The sequence below is a fragment of the Acromyrmex echinatior genome, chromosome 17, assembly GCF_024713525.1.
Source record: "Acromyrmex echinatior isolate Ae372 chromosome 17, ASM2471352v2, whole genome shotgun sequence".
Taxonomy (NCBI): Eukaryota; Metazoa; Arthropoda; class Insecta; order Hymenoptera; family Formicidae; genus Acromyrmex; species Acromyrmex echinatior.
In genome coordinates this window covers 5,864,613-5,884,334 of record NC_141868.1, presented here as the reverse complement: position 1 = coordinate 5,884,334, position 19,722 = coordinate 5,864,613, and the positions used below count along the sequence as shown (strand labels likewise).

General features: G+C 32.1%; 3 protein-coding genes across 5 annotated transcripts in view; 2 read left to right on the top strand and 1 right to left on the bottom strand.

Moving 5' to 3' along the window:
• Ak3 (Adenylate kinase 3) lies at positions 1 to 3,877 on the top strand. The gene is made up of 4 exons (XM_011053569.2): positions 1 to 402; positions 1,936 to 2,055; positions 2,163 to 2,335; positions 2,815 to 3,877. Exons 1-4 carry the CDS (start codon positions 228 to 230, stop codon positions 3,019 to 3,021), a joined length of 675 nt encoding a protein of 224 aa, XP_011051871.1. The 5' UTR covers positions 1 to 227; the 3' UTR covers positions 3,022 to 3,877.
• Atg4b (Autophagy-related 4b) lies at positions 3,721 to 11,728 on the bottom strand. Of its 2 annotated transcripts, none has more exons than XM_087415114.1 (7): positions 11,336 to 11,728; positions 8,013 to 8,186; positions 7,240 to 7,605; positions 6,628 to 6,891; positions 6,029 to 6,270; positions 5,601 to 5,762; positions 3,721 to 5,363 (listed from the first exon to the last, which is right to left on the bottom strand). In XM_087415114.1, exons 1-7 carry the CDS (start codon positions 11,370 to 11,372, stop codon positions 5,184 to 5,186), a joined length of 1,425 nt encoding a protein of 474 aa, XP_087271240.1. In that variant the 5' UTR covers positions 11,373 to 11,728; the 3' UTR covers positions 3,721 to 5,183. The 2 variants fall into 2 exon arrangements, with proteins under 2 accessions (XP_087271240.1, XP_087271241.1); XM_087415115.1 differs by having other exon boundaries at positions 7,240 to 7,584; positions 11,336 to 11,727.
• A 793-nt stretch (positions 11,729 to 12,521) lies between these two features.
• The window catches only part of mGluR (metabotropic Glutamate Receptor), a 49,033-nt gene continuing 41,832 nt past the window's right edge, over positions 12,522 to 19,722 (top strand). The window contains exons 1-5 of one of the 2 annotated variants that reach the window (XM_087415105.1): positions 12,522 to 12,693; positions 14,581 to 14,632; positions 16,840 to 17,002; positions 17,393 to 17,509; positions 18,658 to 18,858. The gene's annotated coding sequence lies outside the window, so the exon portion shown is untranslated. The remainder of the gene's footprint in view (positions 12,694 to 14,580; positions 14,633 to 16,839; positions 17,003 to 17,392; positions 17,510 to 18,657; positions 18,859 to 19,722) is intronic. The other variant, XM_087415106.1, reaches the window with a different exon arrangement.

Here is a 19,722-nt window from a genome sequence, read left to right as displayed (position 1 = left end):
CGTTACGAAACGGCGCGTCGCGGTTACGTCACAGTGCGTCACGGCGCTTCGCCGGGGTGCCATGGCCTTTAGTGTATCAAAGACGAAGGCAATAGTAGGGATCGAGGCAATCGAGGATAGAGTCAGTTTGGCGCGGACGATGCGAGAACGTCGCGGCATTCAGACGGTTGCCATCGTTCCCGCTGTCGATCGCAGGAAGTCGCCAGTCCCTTAGACCACAGCCTCCCATGGTGGCGATCACCACGTGTCACGCCGCGACGGCCCTCAGGCCTCTCAGGGCCGTCATCCTGGGCGCGCCGGCGTCCGGCAAAGGCACCGTCTCCTCCAGAATCGTCCAGCAGTTCGACGTCGCGCACATCTCCAGCGGCGATAAGTTACGCTTCCACGTGTTTGCCGGCACTGGTACGTCGTCATCGTCGTCGTCGTCATCGTCATTGTTATCAGCGATAGCTTTTGCCCTGAATGTCCTTTTAAATATTATATATATAATGTAAACTTTACATCATATTGTTTTCAACTGTTTCATTGTAAAAGTTTTACGTTGTAATGCTTTCAATAGTTCCTCATTACTTTTCGTTTTATCATTGATATATGTGATAAGATATGTATAGTGAATTTGTGGAAAATTTTCCAAGTTGAACAAGAAAGTCATCGTGACGTCAAAATGACGTTAAAAGTAATTTTTCAATTATTTATGATTGACGTTATCGTGACTTATTGTGCCATTTGAGAAATTTCATTTTTTTTTTAGTTTGCGTTAATTGAGATTTTTTTTATCGTTAACCTAGTTTCTATTGTCAACATTATCGTTAATTTCAATGTGTGTTTGTAGTTAATCGATTTCGAAAATATGAAACTTTGTTGTTATTTTTATTCTCGTATCGTTATATAATTCAAAAGATATTCGATTAACGAATATCCATTAGCTAATTTTGAAAACATGTCAGAGTTCTTATCCATTTTGACAAGATATATTACTCGCGTTTAATCTTATTTTCAATACCGCATTATCGCATTATCGAAAGAATTTTAATTCCGTCAATATTCTATACCTATCACACTCGATCAATTTCGTGTGAACTTCGATAACACGTACGTATGAATTAAAAATTAATATCAATAGAGTTTTTTCTGTCCGTCTTTGATTTTTCTGTTTTATGTTAATAGATTGTAATGTATTTAAAATATTAGTAATATTAATATATATTTTATATATAATTGTAAAAAATTATATATAATTTTATATAACTGTATATATAAATGGATATATTTTATATAATTATATATAATTATACATAACTGGTATATAATTCTATATATAATTATATATATAAAATTATATATAATTATATACAACTATAATATATAAAAAATATGTTCATTTATATACAAATATATAAAACTGTATATAAAATCATAATTTTATATAATTATATATAAATCATTTTTTTCCCAGGTATATTATATACTTTTCAACCAATTAGAGCAGAGCGATCGGTGACTGCTTTGCTCTGGTTGAAAAGTAATCGCCAATCGCGTTAGTATGATTACAGCTTTATATGTGCAAATCTTAGAATTACATAAAATAATTCTTGAATAATGCTTGAAAAGCAGTTTATCGTTAATTTAAAAACACTTCAAACATGATATTTTCAATATTTACAAAAAATTTTCGCGATTATTATACGCGATTATAATTCAATGAAAGAAAGTACTACTCCCGTTGACGAAGCGTCTTCAGAGAACCCAGTAAAAACTAACAGCAACACTAACAGCAACACAACAATATTATTTTACACTCAATAACATAAATATAATATTACATATGTTGTGTAAATATAATATTACATACGCAATAGTTATTTTGTTGAAATTATAACATTGATGTTATAATTACTATTAGACGATGTTTACTAGAAAATGTTTCATTCGCAGATCTAGGCAAGGAGATAAAGAAATACATGGACAGCGGTAGCTTCGTCCCAGACGATACGATGGTATCCCTTATCGGCAACGAGATCGGATCGATGGCGGATCGGAATTGGCTGTTGGATGGTGAGTGGAAGGGAAATTATTCTGACCTTGTCACGAGACCGAGGTCATTCTCTTGAAGCCGTGAACCTGCCGTCTGTGTTTCTAAACGCGAACGAATATCTTGGCAGGATTCCCGAGAACATTGACGCAGGCGGAGCGATTGCAGAGGCTACATCCAATCAATCTCGTGCTAAATCTCGTGGTGCCCACCACCGTCATTCTGGACCGAGTCAAGAGCAGATGGGTTCATGTGTCCAGTGGTAGGGTCTACAATATCGGCTTCAACGATCCACGAGTGCCGGTAATCAGCGCAACGAGTGTATATCTGTTTCATTGAAAAAAAGAGCTAGAACAAGCCGAGAGTATAACTGAGTTCACACTATAATCAATTGATTATTTGGTCATAAGTATAAAGTATAACTTTCAATTTATACTTTTTTGGAAAAAATCCAAAGAAAAATAACAAAACGTTAAAATTTATTATAAGAATAAATATTTTTCAATATAAAACTTTTTAAATTTACTTTTTGTTACAGAACGTTTACGTCAATTTGTGATAGTGCTTTATATCTTCGGCCAAGGCTGTAACACGATAGAACTTGTTATAAAATATTTTAATTTAATTATTAAAAAAATGCTAATATCTATATTTCGCTTATAACGAGAGTTGAATATTTCAACATTAATAACAGTTATTTATATAATAATAATAATTTAATATTTTGTAATTTAATAAGAATTTTAATAATTTAACATTAATAATTTTGTCGTGTTTTGTAGGGCAAGGATGACGTAACGGGTGAGTCGTTATGTCAGAGAGAAGATGATAAACCAGAAGTCGTGCAGAAGAGACTGCAGGATTACGCGATGAAAACTGAGCCAGTCTTGCAGTTTTATCGTGAGATTGGAATACTGAGGGAATTTCACGGCAACACTACGAATGAAATGTGGCCGGCGATCAGAAATTGTGTGGCACAATACTGTTGATCTTCAGAGAGATCGAATATTTAAATAACTTCAAATGTCGGATAATCGCGCAGATGGTTCTGATTTTCAAATATATCTAGATCTTCGGAGATTTTTCTTTTTCGATAAATATATCACTAAAAGAAACAGATTTTCGGACATTAAATCTGTGTCTAATTCTTACATCTTATCTGCCTAAAAATTAAATTGAATTAAATAGATCTCATTAGATTAGATAACGCGCGTCTAAAAATATTCTCGTATTCATTATTTAAGTACGAAAACGAACAAGTCTATTCAGACCTATTTGAAACCTGTAATTTGCTCATCTCACGCGATTAACAAATGGAAATATGCGCTCTCGTCCGACAATTGTTTCTTGCGACAATAGAGAGAATGTGTACAGTGCAATTCGCGTGGAGCTCTCTTACGCACGCAGGAACGTACACAAGCGTGAATGTCATTAGGTTGTAAATACACATGATGTCGTGTCGACAATAATAGGCTCTCGTAAATGTTTCCGATGGGAAATGCCTATGTGATACAACGAGATTTCACGGTAACTAAAGACACTGAACCGAGGACGAGTTATCTCTTGTTTCCGCGACTTAGCACTTGCATAACGAGCTGTTGATTGCTACAGCTGTTTGTCAGGCTAAAGTCCGAAATATAGTACAAATGACAAAGTAGGAATGGATCGTTCGAATGATCGATAATACATTTCTGGAATGGCGTAATCGTCACACACTTGTTCTTATTTTATTTCGAGCGTATAGCGTTACAGTTGTAAGAGATATATATAACAATGTTCAATATATTGTGTACATATTCAACAGTATAAGTACAATATACGCATATACATATGCATATACACGCATACATACATATACAATGCGAGGCATCTAAAAAAAGTGTACATCTAAATGATTCTTTAATAATCCTCTTTTTCTAAAGTGAATAAATTCTTGTTTTTCTATTTTTAAATCTATCTTACACTTTAGAGAGAATATTCTAGGTTTATTTGTCATCGATCAAACATCTTGTACGTTATTAAGCGTTATCTTGCTTCTTTAGAACGCTCGAATAATCTTGAAGCGCGAAATGAATGCTTTACTCTAATCTATTCTTTAAAATTTATTCTACTCTATTTTATTGTAAATTTATTTTATTGTTTCTGCTGTCTTTGAAAATATCGTTAAAGATGAAGTAATTTAGCTCGTAGGAATAATAAGGAAAAAGATTCATTTAAGGTCATAGCTTTTAACATTTCAAAAATTTCGCTTTTTTTACATAGATATTCTTGAACATCATTTTTTATTTTTATATCTATAAATAGGTACAGATATCAAACTTTTTCTAAATAGATACTTAGACATACACTATTGGATGCTTCACCCTGTATATACCATGTTTACGTTTCCTCAAATCCTCTTTATTCCTTTTCAAGGCAGAAGAGTTACTCAAGAATAACTCAATTATAAATAAATAAATAAATAAATTAATGTCTTATTGTACTCTTCTTATGAATCAGACTTTTAAGAACTGTCGCGCTTTATTTGCACGGATTTTTTACAACATTTTTAGAAAAAGAATTTCGCAAATTTTAATTCAACAATTCAACGGGATTTAATCTAACGCACGTTAAATTATTTCAAGACTAACGAAAGTCTTGTAACAATATTGTTGCAATATTAAGTCATAGTAGCCATTATTGATGATTAACATAAAATCAATTTTGAGATTATATGTAACAAGATAAGAAATGTGCATCATCATAATAATTGCATACATATATACATATACATATTAATTGAAAATACGAATGAATCAGCTTAATCGAATAACTTGTACTAACGTCGGAAATAATCTTTTGCTTTCTTATCTCCTTTTTCATAAGTAACAGTAACTGGTCATTGAGTTAACTCACATCCCGTTTTCATTCACGCATTGAGATCGATGGGAATGCGCCAATCCTCAACTCAGCCATCCTTTCCAGAATGATATATCTGAATGATATATTCGCTGTTTTCTTATATACGCTCTGGAGAAGCGAATATACGAAAAGAAATTACATTCACGAAGTAATAGGTAGAGACGCAGAGATGTTCTCGAGAGTAACTCCGATCATGGAATCGCGTGTATTCTCGCGTTCTTTCCATTCTTCCTTTTTTCTCTTTTTTTTCTTAGTGCAACAACTCGAACTCCTCGCACTCGAACAAATCGTCCTCCATGCTCTCATGACCGAATCTACTTGAAGACGGCAGAAGACCCTCGACGACCTCAATTCCCTGCTGCAGATCCTTGCCGCTTCCCTCGCAGAACAGGAACATCGGGTAGTCCATATTCTGGTTCGGTATCACGAACTGCAATGTTAAGGAGACATTTTAACTCGATACAAAATAGAAACCTTTTTTTATTTTATCCTTTATAGATGTGCCTATATTTGAATTACTTTTTGTCTCCAATATGTAAAAAGTATACTTGGGAAGTATACTTTTTACATATTTTTACTGATGGTTTCTTTTTGTTAATTTAAATTGTTATATCTTAATTGAATTCGAATTCAAATATCCTAAAATTAATAGTATGTTCACATTTACCTGTTGAATTGTTTCCATGAAATCGGTGAGAGATTCCTTGTCAGGAAAGTAGAAGCCTACGCAACAACTAGGATCCATCTTCGAGAGTAACATCTTTCGCGGTGACGTGCAATGGAAACTTGTCAACGGGAATTTTTCATTTCCTTCGACGTCAACGGTCTCCTGAATAAGCGTGTGTGTAAGTGAAGAAATAAATCAATAATTATATTTAAAAAATATTTTATATTCTAAGATAAAATCTACTTCGAGAGCAAAATACAAAATAAATTGAAAAAAATGTATGCCTCTCTAACTTAAGGATAAAGAAAATAAAACAAAAAAATAAAATGAAATAAAAATTAAGGTGACAAAAATTCGAATATTAAGTAAGGCGAATTAAATATTTCAGACATATATAGATATTTGCTTCCTTAAAAATTGAATGCTACCTGACAATAATGCGGATCCAAGTGGATCAGTTTGTCATCTTGATAACCGATGAAATAGAGCGAATGTCGCGGTCGGCCACCGATCACGCCAATACACGTGTCCAATGTCAACAGCGATGTCAAACAAGGCGCGTAAACAGGGTTCAGCTTGTCGGCACCGAGCCTCAAGGGTACTAAGAGTATCAATGCCTTCCGTCCACCGTCTGGAGTGCAGCAAACATTCTCAACATCTTGCATGTACACTGAAAAAATGTTCAACAATTAATTTATGCGTAACATAACAAAATGAACAGCAGAATTTCTATTAATTTGCAAAACTTTTAATAAAATTTTCTTCTCTATGAAAAAAATTATTAATATGCTGCTTCTGTATAATTTTTGAATAATTTTGTTTTACATTATCGTAGAAAGTTTTATATTATTTTTTAATAGAAAGAGAAGAGATATTTAAAAATTTCAACCGCTATTTATATAATTAAACATTTTTTTTTAGACTTTCCTTCTTAGATGTAACACGCACAGACTCAAATGTCATGTATTTTTCCAGTTTCGGTAATTAAATCATCCTTTTATATCGTGCTGAATTCGTTGATACCAACCTGCACAATCTTGGGCGACGTATACCGCCAACTGATTGAGCTTACTGTTGGGATCTTCGCTGGCGCGTTCCATAGCCTGACACAAAAGATGCGCGACCGAGGAGGGACCGTACCAATCGCCAGCGCGTTTCCCCGTTGAAGCACCGAGCGACACGAGCTTGTGTATGGAGAACGGAGATTCTGGCGTTGGTTGATCGCCAAACCATTTGATAATCATCCGATGACTGCTCTCGTCAGTCGATTGTTCGGGTCGCCATCTCCATTCTGCATAAAATCAGGAAATAAATTTATCATTCAATCTTATGTAACATAACAAAAGTCAAGTCCATGCAAAAGATTCACTGTGTTTATCAAATGAAATCGCGAAAAATTACCATTTCAAATTTATAAATAAAAATAATAATTTAAATAATTTTTATTTTAATTTAGAATATTTAAAATTTGCATATTGACTTTATGTTTTTTATCTAGAAACAAATTTTCTTATTTTATACCTTTATAAGAAAATAAACCAATCATTTTTATCATTTAAATCATTTTAAATCTCATGAAATTAAGAGATCCAGTGCATCTTTTCAACTTCGATTAAATTTGAAAAGGAGAAACAATTACCTCGTCCGAGAAAATGACAGACTAATGCTTGTGCCAGCATCATTTGCCCACTGCGTAACATGCAGCCCCAACCGCAATCCGTGGTAAAGGTGGAGCCGTTTAGGATTGGGAATTCGCGTCTGTATGTTAACCAAAGACGCGACATGAAATCTCTCTTGAATTCCTCTATGGTATTCTCGAAATTCGTGGCATCCATCGCCAAGGAAACCTGACTACCCGTTCCAACTGGCTCTAATGCTTCCGATGCTCTCTCCAAGGGATATTCTGACTTCTTCAAATAACACAGTCCCAACAACCACACGGGAGATTCCTTAGAGAAGTTCGTCTTCATCTTCACAGTCCAACCTATATTATAAAATATAGACACTGAAAGAAAAGATTGGCTGCTGCGGCAAATTAGATGGTAAAATATGGCATAACATTTTTACCATCTAATTTGCTGCAGCAGCCAATCTTTTCTTTCAGTGTATTTATGTAACTCGGTAATTATTTCTCGTAATACTTTTTGTATTATTACATACAAATTTACCAAATGCCTTTGTTACTAATAAAATGACAATCTAATATTAAGTATAATATTACATAACATAATTATTTAATATTATTATATTTAACATATTAGATAATAATATTAAGATTTATAAGATTTTATAATAATTTATGACAGTAAATTGTTATAAAATATAAAATATTTTTTCAATATAAAATTTTTGCTACAAAACGTTCGATATATATATATATATATATATATATATATATATACATATATATACCATATTTAACATTATTCCACATAGAGAGCAATTTCGTTTTGACTTTGCTGTCGACTTCCGTCGCGGCCATGGTGTCATCTAACTCGGCGTCTGAGTTGAATGATTGAATTGTAGGAACACGATCCGTGGCGATCATTCCGGAAAATAATCCAAGATTCATGGGACCGAAACCACCTACAAAGATATTTGTTATTTATCAGTTTTATCTTAAAAATTATCTCTGAAAAAATATTCATTCACACATTTATCTGTTTAATAATGGTAATTTTTTGCCATTTTTACCGGCTCTCTGATTTTTCATATTATTTTTATTAAAGTAGAACAGCGATAGCAAACTACCTTATAATTTCACAGTGTTGGTTTGACCATCTATTTGCAAAATTTTTCAAAAAAAAAAAACTTAACTTTTTCAAATGTTTAGCAATGAATACTTAAGGACTTTTAATTCCACCGAGGTAAAATATTAAATTAGTAAAAAGGTCAAAAGTCAAAGTTAATGAGATTTGTAGTAATATAGAATAAAGCAAACAGTTTAACTTTTTCAAACTTTGGTTTTTCGCTGCACTACTCTATTACATCCGTTGCATTTTGATTAATTAATTAATAAATTATGTTTTTACGTCATTTCTAATTTCTGTTAATTATTTTTAAAAATTTTATTGCTCCACTGAATTTCAACCAATGTATTTTCACCTTTTCAGTTTTCGCTTCAGAAATTTAATTATAAAGAAGAAGAAAATCATGATTTCAAATTTTTTAATGAATAATAATATGTCTGTCATACTTCCAATCATACTTTCACTTTTCTCTTACCTTCTTCATCGCAAATGAAAGTATAAGACTTCTTGCCTTTTGAAAGAGGAAGCTACCCGTCCCAAATGTTAGCAGCTATTATCACCGTCTTGTTAATTGTGTGTCAATTTGAATACTCAGTCTACTAGATGCTAATACATTGCACACACAGAGTCATAACACACGTTACAGAGAAGTTCCATATGGTTAATATTAGTTATTTTGTGAAGATTATTTTGTCCATACTGTGTCGTACTCACATTAGAATATTTCGGACTACAAAGACTGCAAAGAGCGGTAGAATTACAAGCGATTAGCACCAGCTGTCGAGAATTGTTAAAACATATAAATCATCAAGGTAAATAAATTAAGAGGTCACGTCGCCGGGATCGCTACATCCTTGCCTTCTTATCTCATAATATATGCGACAGCTCAGGGTTATTTATGTACAGTGTACTCAATTCACTATTCAAATTGACACACAGTTAAAGCAGCGATAATAACAGCTAACACTGGGATAAGAGGTAAACTGCTTTCAAAAGTAGAGGATAATTTTCTATATTATGTATTATGAATTAATTATATCTGTTATTAATCACATCACATCTGCTTTGTCAAAAGAGAAGCTGGGAAGAGAATAAAAAAGCGAAAGAATGATCTTGTTTTTTCACACATAAAAAAAGATGAGATCTGTTCTTTGTGGTTGGACTAGTAGTATACACTTGTTGCTCTTAGAATGAAGTAGACACATATTTAAAGTTTGCGAAAGCGAGATAGAAAATTTTAGTGCAGTGCAGCGACGCAGAACAGGCTAATGTAAAATATATGAAGGCTTCTTTATCGCAATAGACTGCATTAAAACTTTCTATCTTGCTTTTGCCACATTTCGAATATATGTAGCCATTTCATATTAAATATAAGTATATACTAGTACAATCAAATTGGATAAACCAATAGAAAAAGATAAAAACAGACCGACATTCCATAGATCTCTAAGGCTGGTATTCATAGTCGAATCTTATATTTAAGACCGTCTTAAGTGCAGGGTAGTTTAAGAGCGGTATTGATAGTTCGTTCTTATTTCAAAACTGTCTTAAGTAATGTCTTAAGATGCTGATACAGCCCTCTGATTGATTCATGACATCTTCGTGATTTCTTAAGACGATATCTTAGACTGTATCTTAGACGATCTGGAATATAAGATCTAACTATGAATACCGGCCAGAGAGCCGCATTAGCATCTTAATGTCCATATTCATAGTCAGGTCTTATATTTAAGGTTTCCTTAAATTTATCTTCAGATATTCTACGAATTATTTCATTGGCTACTGAGCTCTAAAGATAAATTTAAGGAAGCCTTAAATATAAGATCTGATTATAAATACGGGCATAAGACATTACTTAAGACGGTCTTAAAATAAGAACAGACTGTGAATATCGCCCTATGACTTTCTAAAGACGTCCTCATATTCTCTAAATGTCTTAAGGACGTTCTTAAGATATTTTTCATATAGTGTGCTGTATGGAATTTTAACAGTTGGAATTATTAGGTGTTGGAATTAATTCGTAGCGTTTTACAAGTGATGGGAAGTACTTTCATTAATGTATTTTTTAATGCTCATGTGAAATAAATAACATTCTTTCATTAAAAAACGCTACGAATTAATTCCAACACCTAATATGTTACATTTGAGCAGTCAATTTCATACTGAAAAAATTTCTGGTTGAAAATGGACGCTCTAGAAAATTCTGACCATAGAATTCTGATTATCTCAACTAGAATATAGATTCAATTAGAAAAATCTGATTTGTCCATTTTCCACCAGAATGCCAGTTAATACAATCAAACTCTTTTTCCAGTGAATGATCTTTTACTTCGGTCTTCGCTTCTATGATTTTGATTTTATTTTGTATTTTAATGTTTTTATAATACCTTTATATCATATAATTTTCTGTTTGGCTTAATCTAAAGCTTGTTGACTTTTGAATCTTCAAAATCCAACAGAAACAATCAAAATTTTCAAAAAGTTTCTATTTAGCATCCATTTGTTCCATTCAATCAATTCCAATGCTGGTGACTTTTGTCCGAATCTTGAAAATCCGATAGAAACAAACAAGATTTTCAAAAAGTTTCTATTTAGCGGCCATTGTTTACTTTATCATATGACTGTAATAGAAACTATAGTATTAGACTGTAATATATAGAGAATAGATATTATTAACATGTATCTATATACCATACGTCTAAGCTATCCAATTTTATAAAGGCAAAGGTGGTGCGCTTCGATCGTTCTCTACATAGAAACAATGCAAACTGTATCTCGCACTGTCAGCATGTCAATCCAAACTCAAGTCAAACGGACCAAATACGCGTTCAAGCGAATCGAAAAAAGAGAGGGACAAAGGAAGCGAAGAAAGCAAATAAAATAAAAAGAATTTAAGCCCCTTCACGGGGCTGAGGATTCTGGGAACCGGCCCATTGACAGCTAGATATTAGGGGCGGAATGTAAACAGCAGGCATGTTTACCTACCTAACCTCTCTCGCGATGACTGCACTTGCCCGTTCATGTTCCGGGCAAACGGAGTGAAACTGGCGTCGGGAAATTCGCGATGGAATTCGATCGCTTCGGGTGACTCCACTGCAGATGTCGAACGTTGTGTTGTTGATGAGACGAGAAGACGACGGGGCGATCACATTTTCGCGCTCGCGCGAATTGTTTTAAATGATTTACGTCTCTCCCTCGGCGACGTCGACTCCTAGGAGATATCGGCGCGATGTCCGATGTCGCGCATCGTCGGCGATCGCTACGAAGCGACGGCGTCGTTGGCTCCGATTGGAATCTTTCTTTCTCGTCCCTGCTCGTCCCCTTATGCTCCGCAACGCGCAGCAACGGCGTCGGCGTCGTTACGGCGGCCAGGAGTCTCGGCGCATGCGCGGCGAGCGCGTCGCCCAGTGAAGTGTCTAGTTCGAACGAGACGGGGTTCCCGCGGTTCCCTCCACTTCGCGCTCTCGACAATTTTGAATTTTAAGCCTAGCGATTGATTATGTACCTTGAAAAATTACAGAAGTATATAAGCAAATTATAATTAAATATTATAATAAATTTATTATTAAAATATATATTTACGTAACTGAACATTTGTAATTGAAAAATGATTAAAGTTATACAACTTTTTTTTAGCGACCGTTCGGACATTGTTTTATCTCTTTACATTTTCTTATGTATTTTTCTTCATAAAAAATACATAAGAAAATTTGGAAATGAATTTTTTTTTAATATAACATCATTTTATATGACAATTTTTGGTTTCTTTGAAGAAAAATATATAAAAAAAAAAACATAGAAATAAAACGATCGCCGAATTATCGTGAAAAAGATAGTTATACCTTTCTTTATTAGAAAGTTATAAATATTCCAATGAATTTGCTCACTTTTCTAATTTTCACCTCATTTTAAGATACACAATCGATCCCTAACGAGTCCGAGAATCGATTGTATCTTGAAATGAGATGAGAATTACAAAAATGAATAAATTTATTAGGTGTTACTCAATACAATTATGAATATTCTAATAAATTTGCTCATTTTTCATCTCATTTCATAATACACAATTGAGGGGGAGCATAAAACGCATCTCGAATGCGCGACTGCGTGTCGCGCCGCGCTGCGCATGCGCGAAAGTCGGTGCGGTTGAAAACACTGCAGCGCGGTGCACAACTTCACGACGCAGCACTACGCGAGCGCGTTCGATTAATTGCAGATATAACGGAAAAAAATCGGTTTGGCGGTGAGGGACGGATTCAATGACGCGAATCACATAGCTAGGAAATCGGATCGGTCTGTCATCTGACCGCGAACGCTGTTGAAATGGAATATTTTTTAAAATGGTACATATTTTTAAAATGTTTTTCCCTTCGTTTATTCTGTCTCACCCCTTCTCTCTCTCTCTCTCTCTCTCTCTCTCTCTTTCTCTCTTGAATATGCGTCATGGAATTTTAAAGTATTATGACGGCGTGTAATAACGATCGTAATTGACGACGATTGACAATTGTTGTTTCATTTGTATTGTGGAAAGAATGAGTGAGACAGAGAGAGAGAGAAAGAGAGAGAGAGAGAGAGAGAGAGAGAGAGAGAGAGAGAGAGAGAGAGAGAAAGAGAGAGAGGGGGGGGAAGAGGGAATGTTATTTATTAAGCTTTTTGAGATAAATTCTTCAAAGCGCAAGAATTGAATAACAAGATCATTGATATAGTCAACAAATAAGATATATTATTAGCAATTCAATTTATATGTAAATAATACAACATATACATGGTTTTGTAATAATTATACGTATAATACGATATAATATTATATTATCAGATATACTATTACTATAATATTAATATTAATATATTATATAGTATTATGTATAACAATATGATCTAATATACTATATAATATAATAAATATATCTTTTATATATTTATATCTAATAAATATACAATTCATAATTTACATAAATATTTAAAGCGAAAAAGAGAATAATTTAAATACATTTTGGTTGCACGTATACGAATTTATTTTGAACGTGATAAGAAAATAAAATATAGGATTGAATAATGTATTTTCTACGACGTAAGAATCTACGACAATACTGTTCCAGTACTCTAATTCTGTAACTCTTAACGACAGTTCAGTATCGTTATATTGTCATTGTGCAATTGTCTTTTTTATCACACATAACTTTGACAATACAACGACATCGATATTGTTGTTAAGAGTTAAGAGTTACAGAATTAGGGTACTAGAACACAGTACACTGTTAGATATCAAAGGAGGTAACAGTTCTATTTCTTGAGTTAAATAATATTTTGCTGTTTTAAAATTTCATGCAAAATGCAAATTAATCCACTTCTGTGATTAGGTTTTTGTTTTTTTCCTATGATTTCAAAGTAAATTTATGAATCAAATTTAATACATTTTCTTAAATTAAAATCTGTAACTCTATTTTTTTAATCAAATTAACAACATATTAAGTAAGAACGATCCATAAAAATGATTAAAAATAACTTAAATTTTGACTAACTTAATTGACATTATCAATTTAACAGTACATATCTTATACATCTTATTTTGAACGTAATAAAACATAATCAACAGGAAAAATATATTTAAAAATATTGATCGATATGTTAATAATACTTGAAATCACATTCTCTCTCTCTCTCTCTCTCTCTCTCTCTCTCTCTCTCTCTCTCTCTGACTTTTTTACTCTCCACCCATCCAGTAGCGTAAAATATGACCTCCCTTAATTTGCTTCCGAAGTATACATTAATTTTTTATAGGGATGTTTTACTAGCTTTCTGTTTAGAGAGCTAATAACACTCCTCGTAAAAAGAGGGCTAATATCACATCCTCAACTCTCCTAAAAAATAATATGTTGCATATATCTATGATGTACATTTTTTTATAGTTACGCAGATATAAATCAGTATTCACAATCAGTTCTTATATTTAAAACGGTTTTAAGGTACAGTCTTGAGATATCATAAGCCAATCAGCGAACTATATTTGCATTTTAAGACATTACTTAAGATGGTTTTAAAATAAGAACGGACTTTATGAATACCGGCCATAAAAATATATCTGATATGGTTATTTAACGCGATGATTCCTGACAATCCCTCCCTCCTTTTTTTTTTTATTTAAATGTTATACGACTGAATTATAAAACTTTATTTCTCTGAGTCTCTAAGAATCTTTATAATAACAAATTTTATAATTACCCATTTAGGATTGCCAGCAGTTACAACGAAACCAACGCTATGACTATCAACGCCCACTCGGTAAACAATTTTTCATACATAAATGTGTACAAATATGTATAAACATACATATTTATAAACATACATAATTTTATATGAAATATGTTCATCCTTCTTTTTTTTGTAACATTATTTTTTAGTGTAATAATAGAAATAACAATAGTAAAAACGTTAAAAGTAATTAAAAGAGTAATTTTTACACTCTTTATTCTAGAAAAAAAATCAAGTTTAAAAAAATGTAAAATATTACTTATGTATAATTATATGTATAATTATATAAAATTATACATAATTGTGTACGAGCAATTTTTTTAACATTTTTCCGAACTTGTTTTTTTCTAAAACAAACAATGCTAAAATTATCCCTTTAATTATTTTTTATGTTTTCATTTAACTATTGTTATTTCTATTACACTAAAAAGTAGTTTTGCAAAAGAAAAAGATGTATGAGTATGTATGGATATATTTTATCAATGTGTTTATGAATATTTACATATGTTTATACATATTAATGTATAAAAAATTTTTTATCAGCCAAGGTTGATTAATATTATTGATTTTAGGCTTTTGTTAACTTCATTTAGATTACTCCTCTTACACAGACTCTATACATGATACATATACACACAATTGCACTTTCTCACACTTACATACTCTGTTATTTCGATTTGATTTGATTTTGATTTTATTAAAACATTTTTTAAATTTATTTCTTCATTACTATAAAGCTTTTAAGTCATGTATTTCTATATATTTTAGTATTATAATCTTGTACTATACAATAATGTGTTTCGCACTTAAGGGAACTGAGTCTTGGAATCCAAAATAAACAGCGAAATAATTCTCTCTCTCTCTCTCTCTCTCTCTCTCTCTCGATATTTTCGTATGAAATATTTACAGTGCTTTATTCATTTCTATTTACCTACATTCACTACGTCAAAATGTATTATAATTTTTTTTCGTATCAACGCGAATGATGGATATAATTTTGATATTATCTTATCGCGCATAGGCGACGCAGAGTTATTGATGCCTTAAGGGGAGATCTTCGAAAACTGGTGCGTTGAATCAAAGCACAGTATGGTGCGCCATTTATAACAATATATATATATTCCACTCCTCACGCGAAGAAATAAGTGGAAAACCGCTATTAGATGAAGAGAAAGAAGTTGAAAGAAATCGCCCGCGATCACGCAATATTCTCCAGTTGCCGTTGCAGAGGCGCCCTGTGGGGGATCAATAAGACGATCGTCCTATTAACCCGCGGTCTCTTTTTGTTATAAACTCTCCCCGAGACAGTCTCACAGAGATATCGGGAATATATATTCTGTTTAAAGAACCACTTGGAACGCTCGCGATTGAACGTGAGACCAATAATTCTGGAACAAAGCGCGATTGGAAAATGCGGGCACAAGTTTGAGCCCTTTCGTGTCGCTTCAGAACAAACACCCGACGATTTTGTCTTCAATTTGGGAATTCGTTAAACTCATTTTAAACGAAAATTCACGTCAGGTGTCAGGATAGAATTTTGTTTATCATTTTATGCGTCACATATTTTGATTTACTTTTATATAATACATGTGTCTATTATTTTTTACATAGTTGGAAAATTTATACCATATTTTACATATTTCACGTTTCCCAAATTTTGATGTTAATACGTATAAATATATATTTCACGATCCATCCAAATTTTGATGTTATTACCTGCACAAAATATCTAAAAGAGGAATATATTAACAAGTAATACAAATATTATGTCAAAAATTAATATAAAAATGTAATATTATGATACAATTTGGAAGCAAATTGTAGAAACAACTGTACTTCTTTAGTAAAATTAATATTTATTTATGTTATATTAACATGCACTTATATTTTATTAATGTATCTTACAATTTATGTCTTAAAACTATATTTATTTTTATTTGTTCTCATGTTATGTTGTTTTTAAAAAATATTAAATATATCAATTTAATACAAAATATTCGAATAACAATCATGTTAGCAGTTAGATTAACATTTGAGTATGTTAACTCTAGTTTACCACAAATGAGTCAAATTAACTCACGCAAAAAGTTAAATGCATGCAAACATTTTTTTATAACTTAAAAATCTAATTTACAATAATGATTAAGACAAATATACCATTTGATTATCTTTTATATATTCTTTTATATATTCAAAACTATAATATTTGTACAGTAAATGAACTTATTGTTATTTAGATAAAAACATATCAGAAAAATTACTGGACCTCATAGAGATTTCACTTTCTGGATTCCACAATGCACAACAGAGGCAAAGGTCACTGTGGACCTGTTAGAGACGGTTGAAAAGGTGTCGATGGATGGTGAGGAAGTGGAAAACAGTCATTCTCAGTGTAGCAAAGTAAGTAGCAAAAAAGTGGCAACAAGGGTTAAGGGTTAAAAATTCAGCATACAAATTTTAACAAGGATTAATTTTATAAAAATACAATATATTTTTTACTGTGTATATTTTATATTATACGTATTTTTATACGTATAATATAATATATTTATAATATAATATATTATACGTATTTTTATACGTATAATATACAGGGATACACTTTTTGCGTATCTTCTCTACCCATATTCTATTTTTTAAAATGTCTTTTGTATTACGCAGGACATAAAAGTTATAGTTGGAAATAGTCCGTTTAAAAGAAAATAAAACTTTTCTAATTGAAAGCTGAAAATCTTTGAAAACAGCAATTCTTTCTCGCGGAAGTGACGGACCGATTAGAATGTCTTTTAGCAGGTTTTTCACGGAATAAGAGTGACAAGGACGCTCTTGGAGTAATTACACGGTGTGGAGCGATTAATAATCAGTGCATAATATCGATCGTTTCCGAAGATACGGATTAAGAACGATGTAAGTCGACGGCTTAATTAATGAGCGTCTTTTCATTTCTGAAGACCCGACGACGGTTTTGCGAGAAATTCTTTTACGAGAAATTTTCTTCGATCCTGATTAATTTCCGAGAGAGGCATTGCTAAAGCTTGTTGTTACGCATCACTCTGGATTTTTTGTATTCCCTTTCTCCTTTCCCTTGCTGTCGCCAAAGTATAATATAAAACAACGTTACTAAAAGCGAAATAGTAATATACAACAATACGTATTTCACGGCATCAGAAACTTTTTCTCGTTACTAGTGACATTTAATTACAATTGTACTTAATTACAATTTATTGTGACAGGGAATCAATTACGGCGCAAGAGAGCGCGAGAGTTTATTTGACTGACAATGAGTCATCGATTACACGAACCGCGGTCGTCGTTATTTATCAAGGTTCCGCAAATTAATGTCACGCCCAGATAACAATAATTGCGGTTTATCTTTGCGATAACGATGCAGTTGATTATCGCCCGCCTTTAATCAGTATTCGCGAATCCAGTAGATCCAGACAAACTGTTTATAACATATATTTTTCACAACCTTAAATAATTTTAAGTTACATATCCTTTAATGATATTCCTTAAAACTTTCAATTTCTATTGTAATTTTATACTCTATATTTAAATTGAAAACCTTTTTTTCTATTATATATTGCGAACTGAAGAAGACTCTGTGGTACAAAATACATATTTGTTTTGTGAACATTATTTAACATTGAACAAAACATCGTTTGAATATTTATCATTTTTTGCTTATTTCTTGGTCTTTATTAATTTTTAATTTATATATTCTTCTTTCTTAGATTTTCATTTTCAAAATGAAATAAAAAAATCATTCCGAAATGTTAGCTAGCAAAGATACATTAATTTCACGTACACTGGATCCACGAATACCATTGCTTAAGGAAATTTCGAAGCAAATATAAATTAGGATTAATTTAAGTCTAATGCACAATTAAAAGGCACACCGGCAATAGGAATAATTTCAATCTATAAGAAACTGAAATATCAGAATAAATTTCCTTTTTCAATTGTCTGTATTTTTCAATTGTGCATTAGGCTTTAGATATACAAATGTGTGACACGTGAGAGTACATACACTTGCTCATCTTTGTTTTTCTTAGTAAAGATAGTGAGGAGATAAGAACTCCGGGAAAGAATGAAAGAGATAAGAGGGTAACAGAAGAGGCACTCCTCACAGCCGTAGAATAATGTCACCGTCACGTCGTCATCGTCGTCGTCGTCGTCGTCGTCAAAATGACGAAGCGACGGGAACTGGCATGCGCGATTCATCGCGGAATTACCAATAAGCGGTAGAATTCCAGGTGCGTTTCATTGATTACCGCGCGAATGCTCGTTCTGAATTTCGTGGCTCGCATGATTTATGATTCGCTATCAGTCTCGATTAACCCTACATTACTCGTGCGGTATGTTTCTGATATCCCAAAACCATATTTCAATTTTCATTATTTTTTTTTTTTTGATTTACCATTATAAAGATTGATAGTATTCGAAATAATAAAATTGATAGAAAAGTTAACAACGAGCAGTTAATTATATCCATGCAAGATTAAAACTAATTATTCAATAATATATAATACATGGAACATTTCGATTATATCAAGTTTTCTTTAGCTAAATTACAATAAAAAATTAATTAATAATTGAAGAACAAATTGAACATATAAAGTTCTTAATAGTAAAACGTTGGAAAGAGTCAATTAAAATATAAATAAAGATAAAAATCAATCATGAAGTCACATTGTAGGTTGGTACATAAATAAGTGTATTTATTATATATTCAATTTGTTCTCAAACTGTTAATTTATTTTTATTGTAATTTAGCTGAAGAAGACAGTATAATCGAAACGTTGTATGCATTATATGTATATTAATGAATAATAAATTTTAATCCTGGATCTGATCAATTACTTGTTGTTTGACCTTTCTACTAATTTTATTATTCTGCATCGCAGTTTCGAGCTAGGAAATTGATATTATTGATAATATTCTATACCCATTGCTATTAGATGTTAAACGCGCAATGATAACTTGAGTTTAATAATACTTTTAACTTTCATGCATGTTAAAATGTACAAGGATCCAATTTCTTAAATTACTTAATTTTAAAGTAAACACTGTTCATATTAACTGTTCATATTTGGTGTGTATAAACTAATAATCTAAAT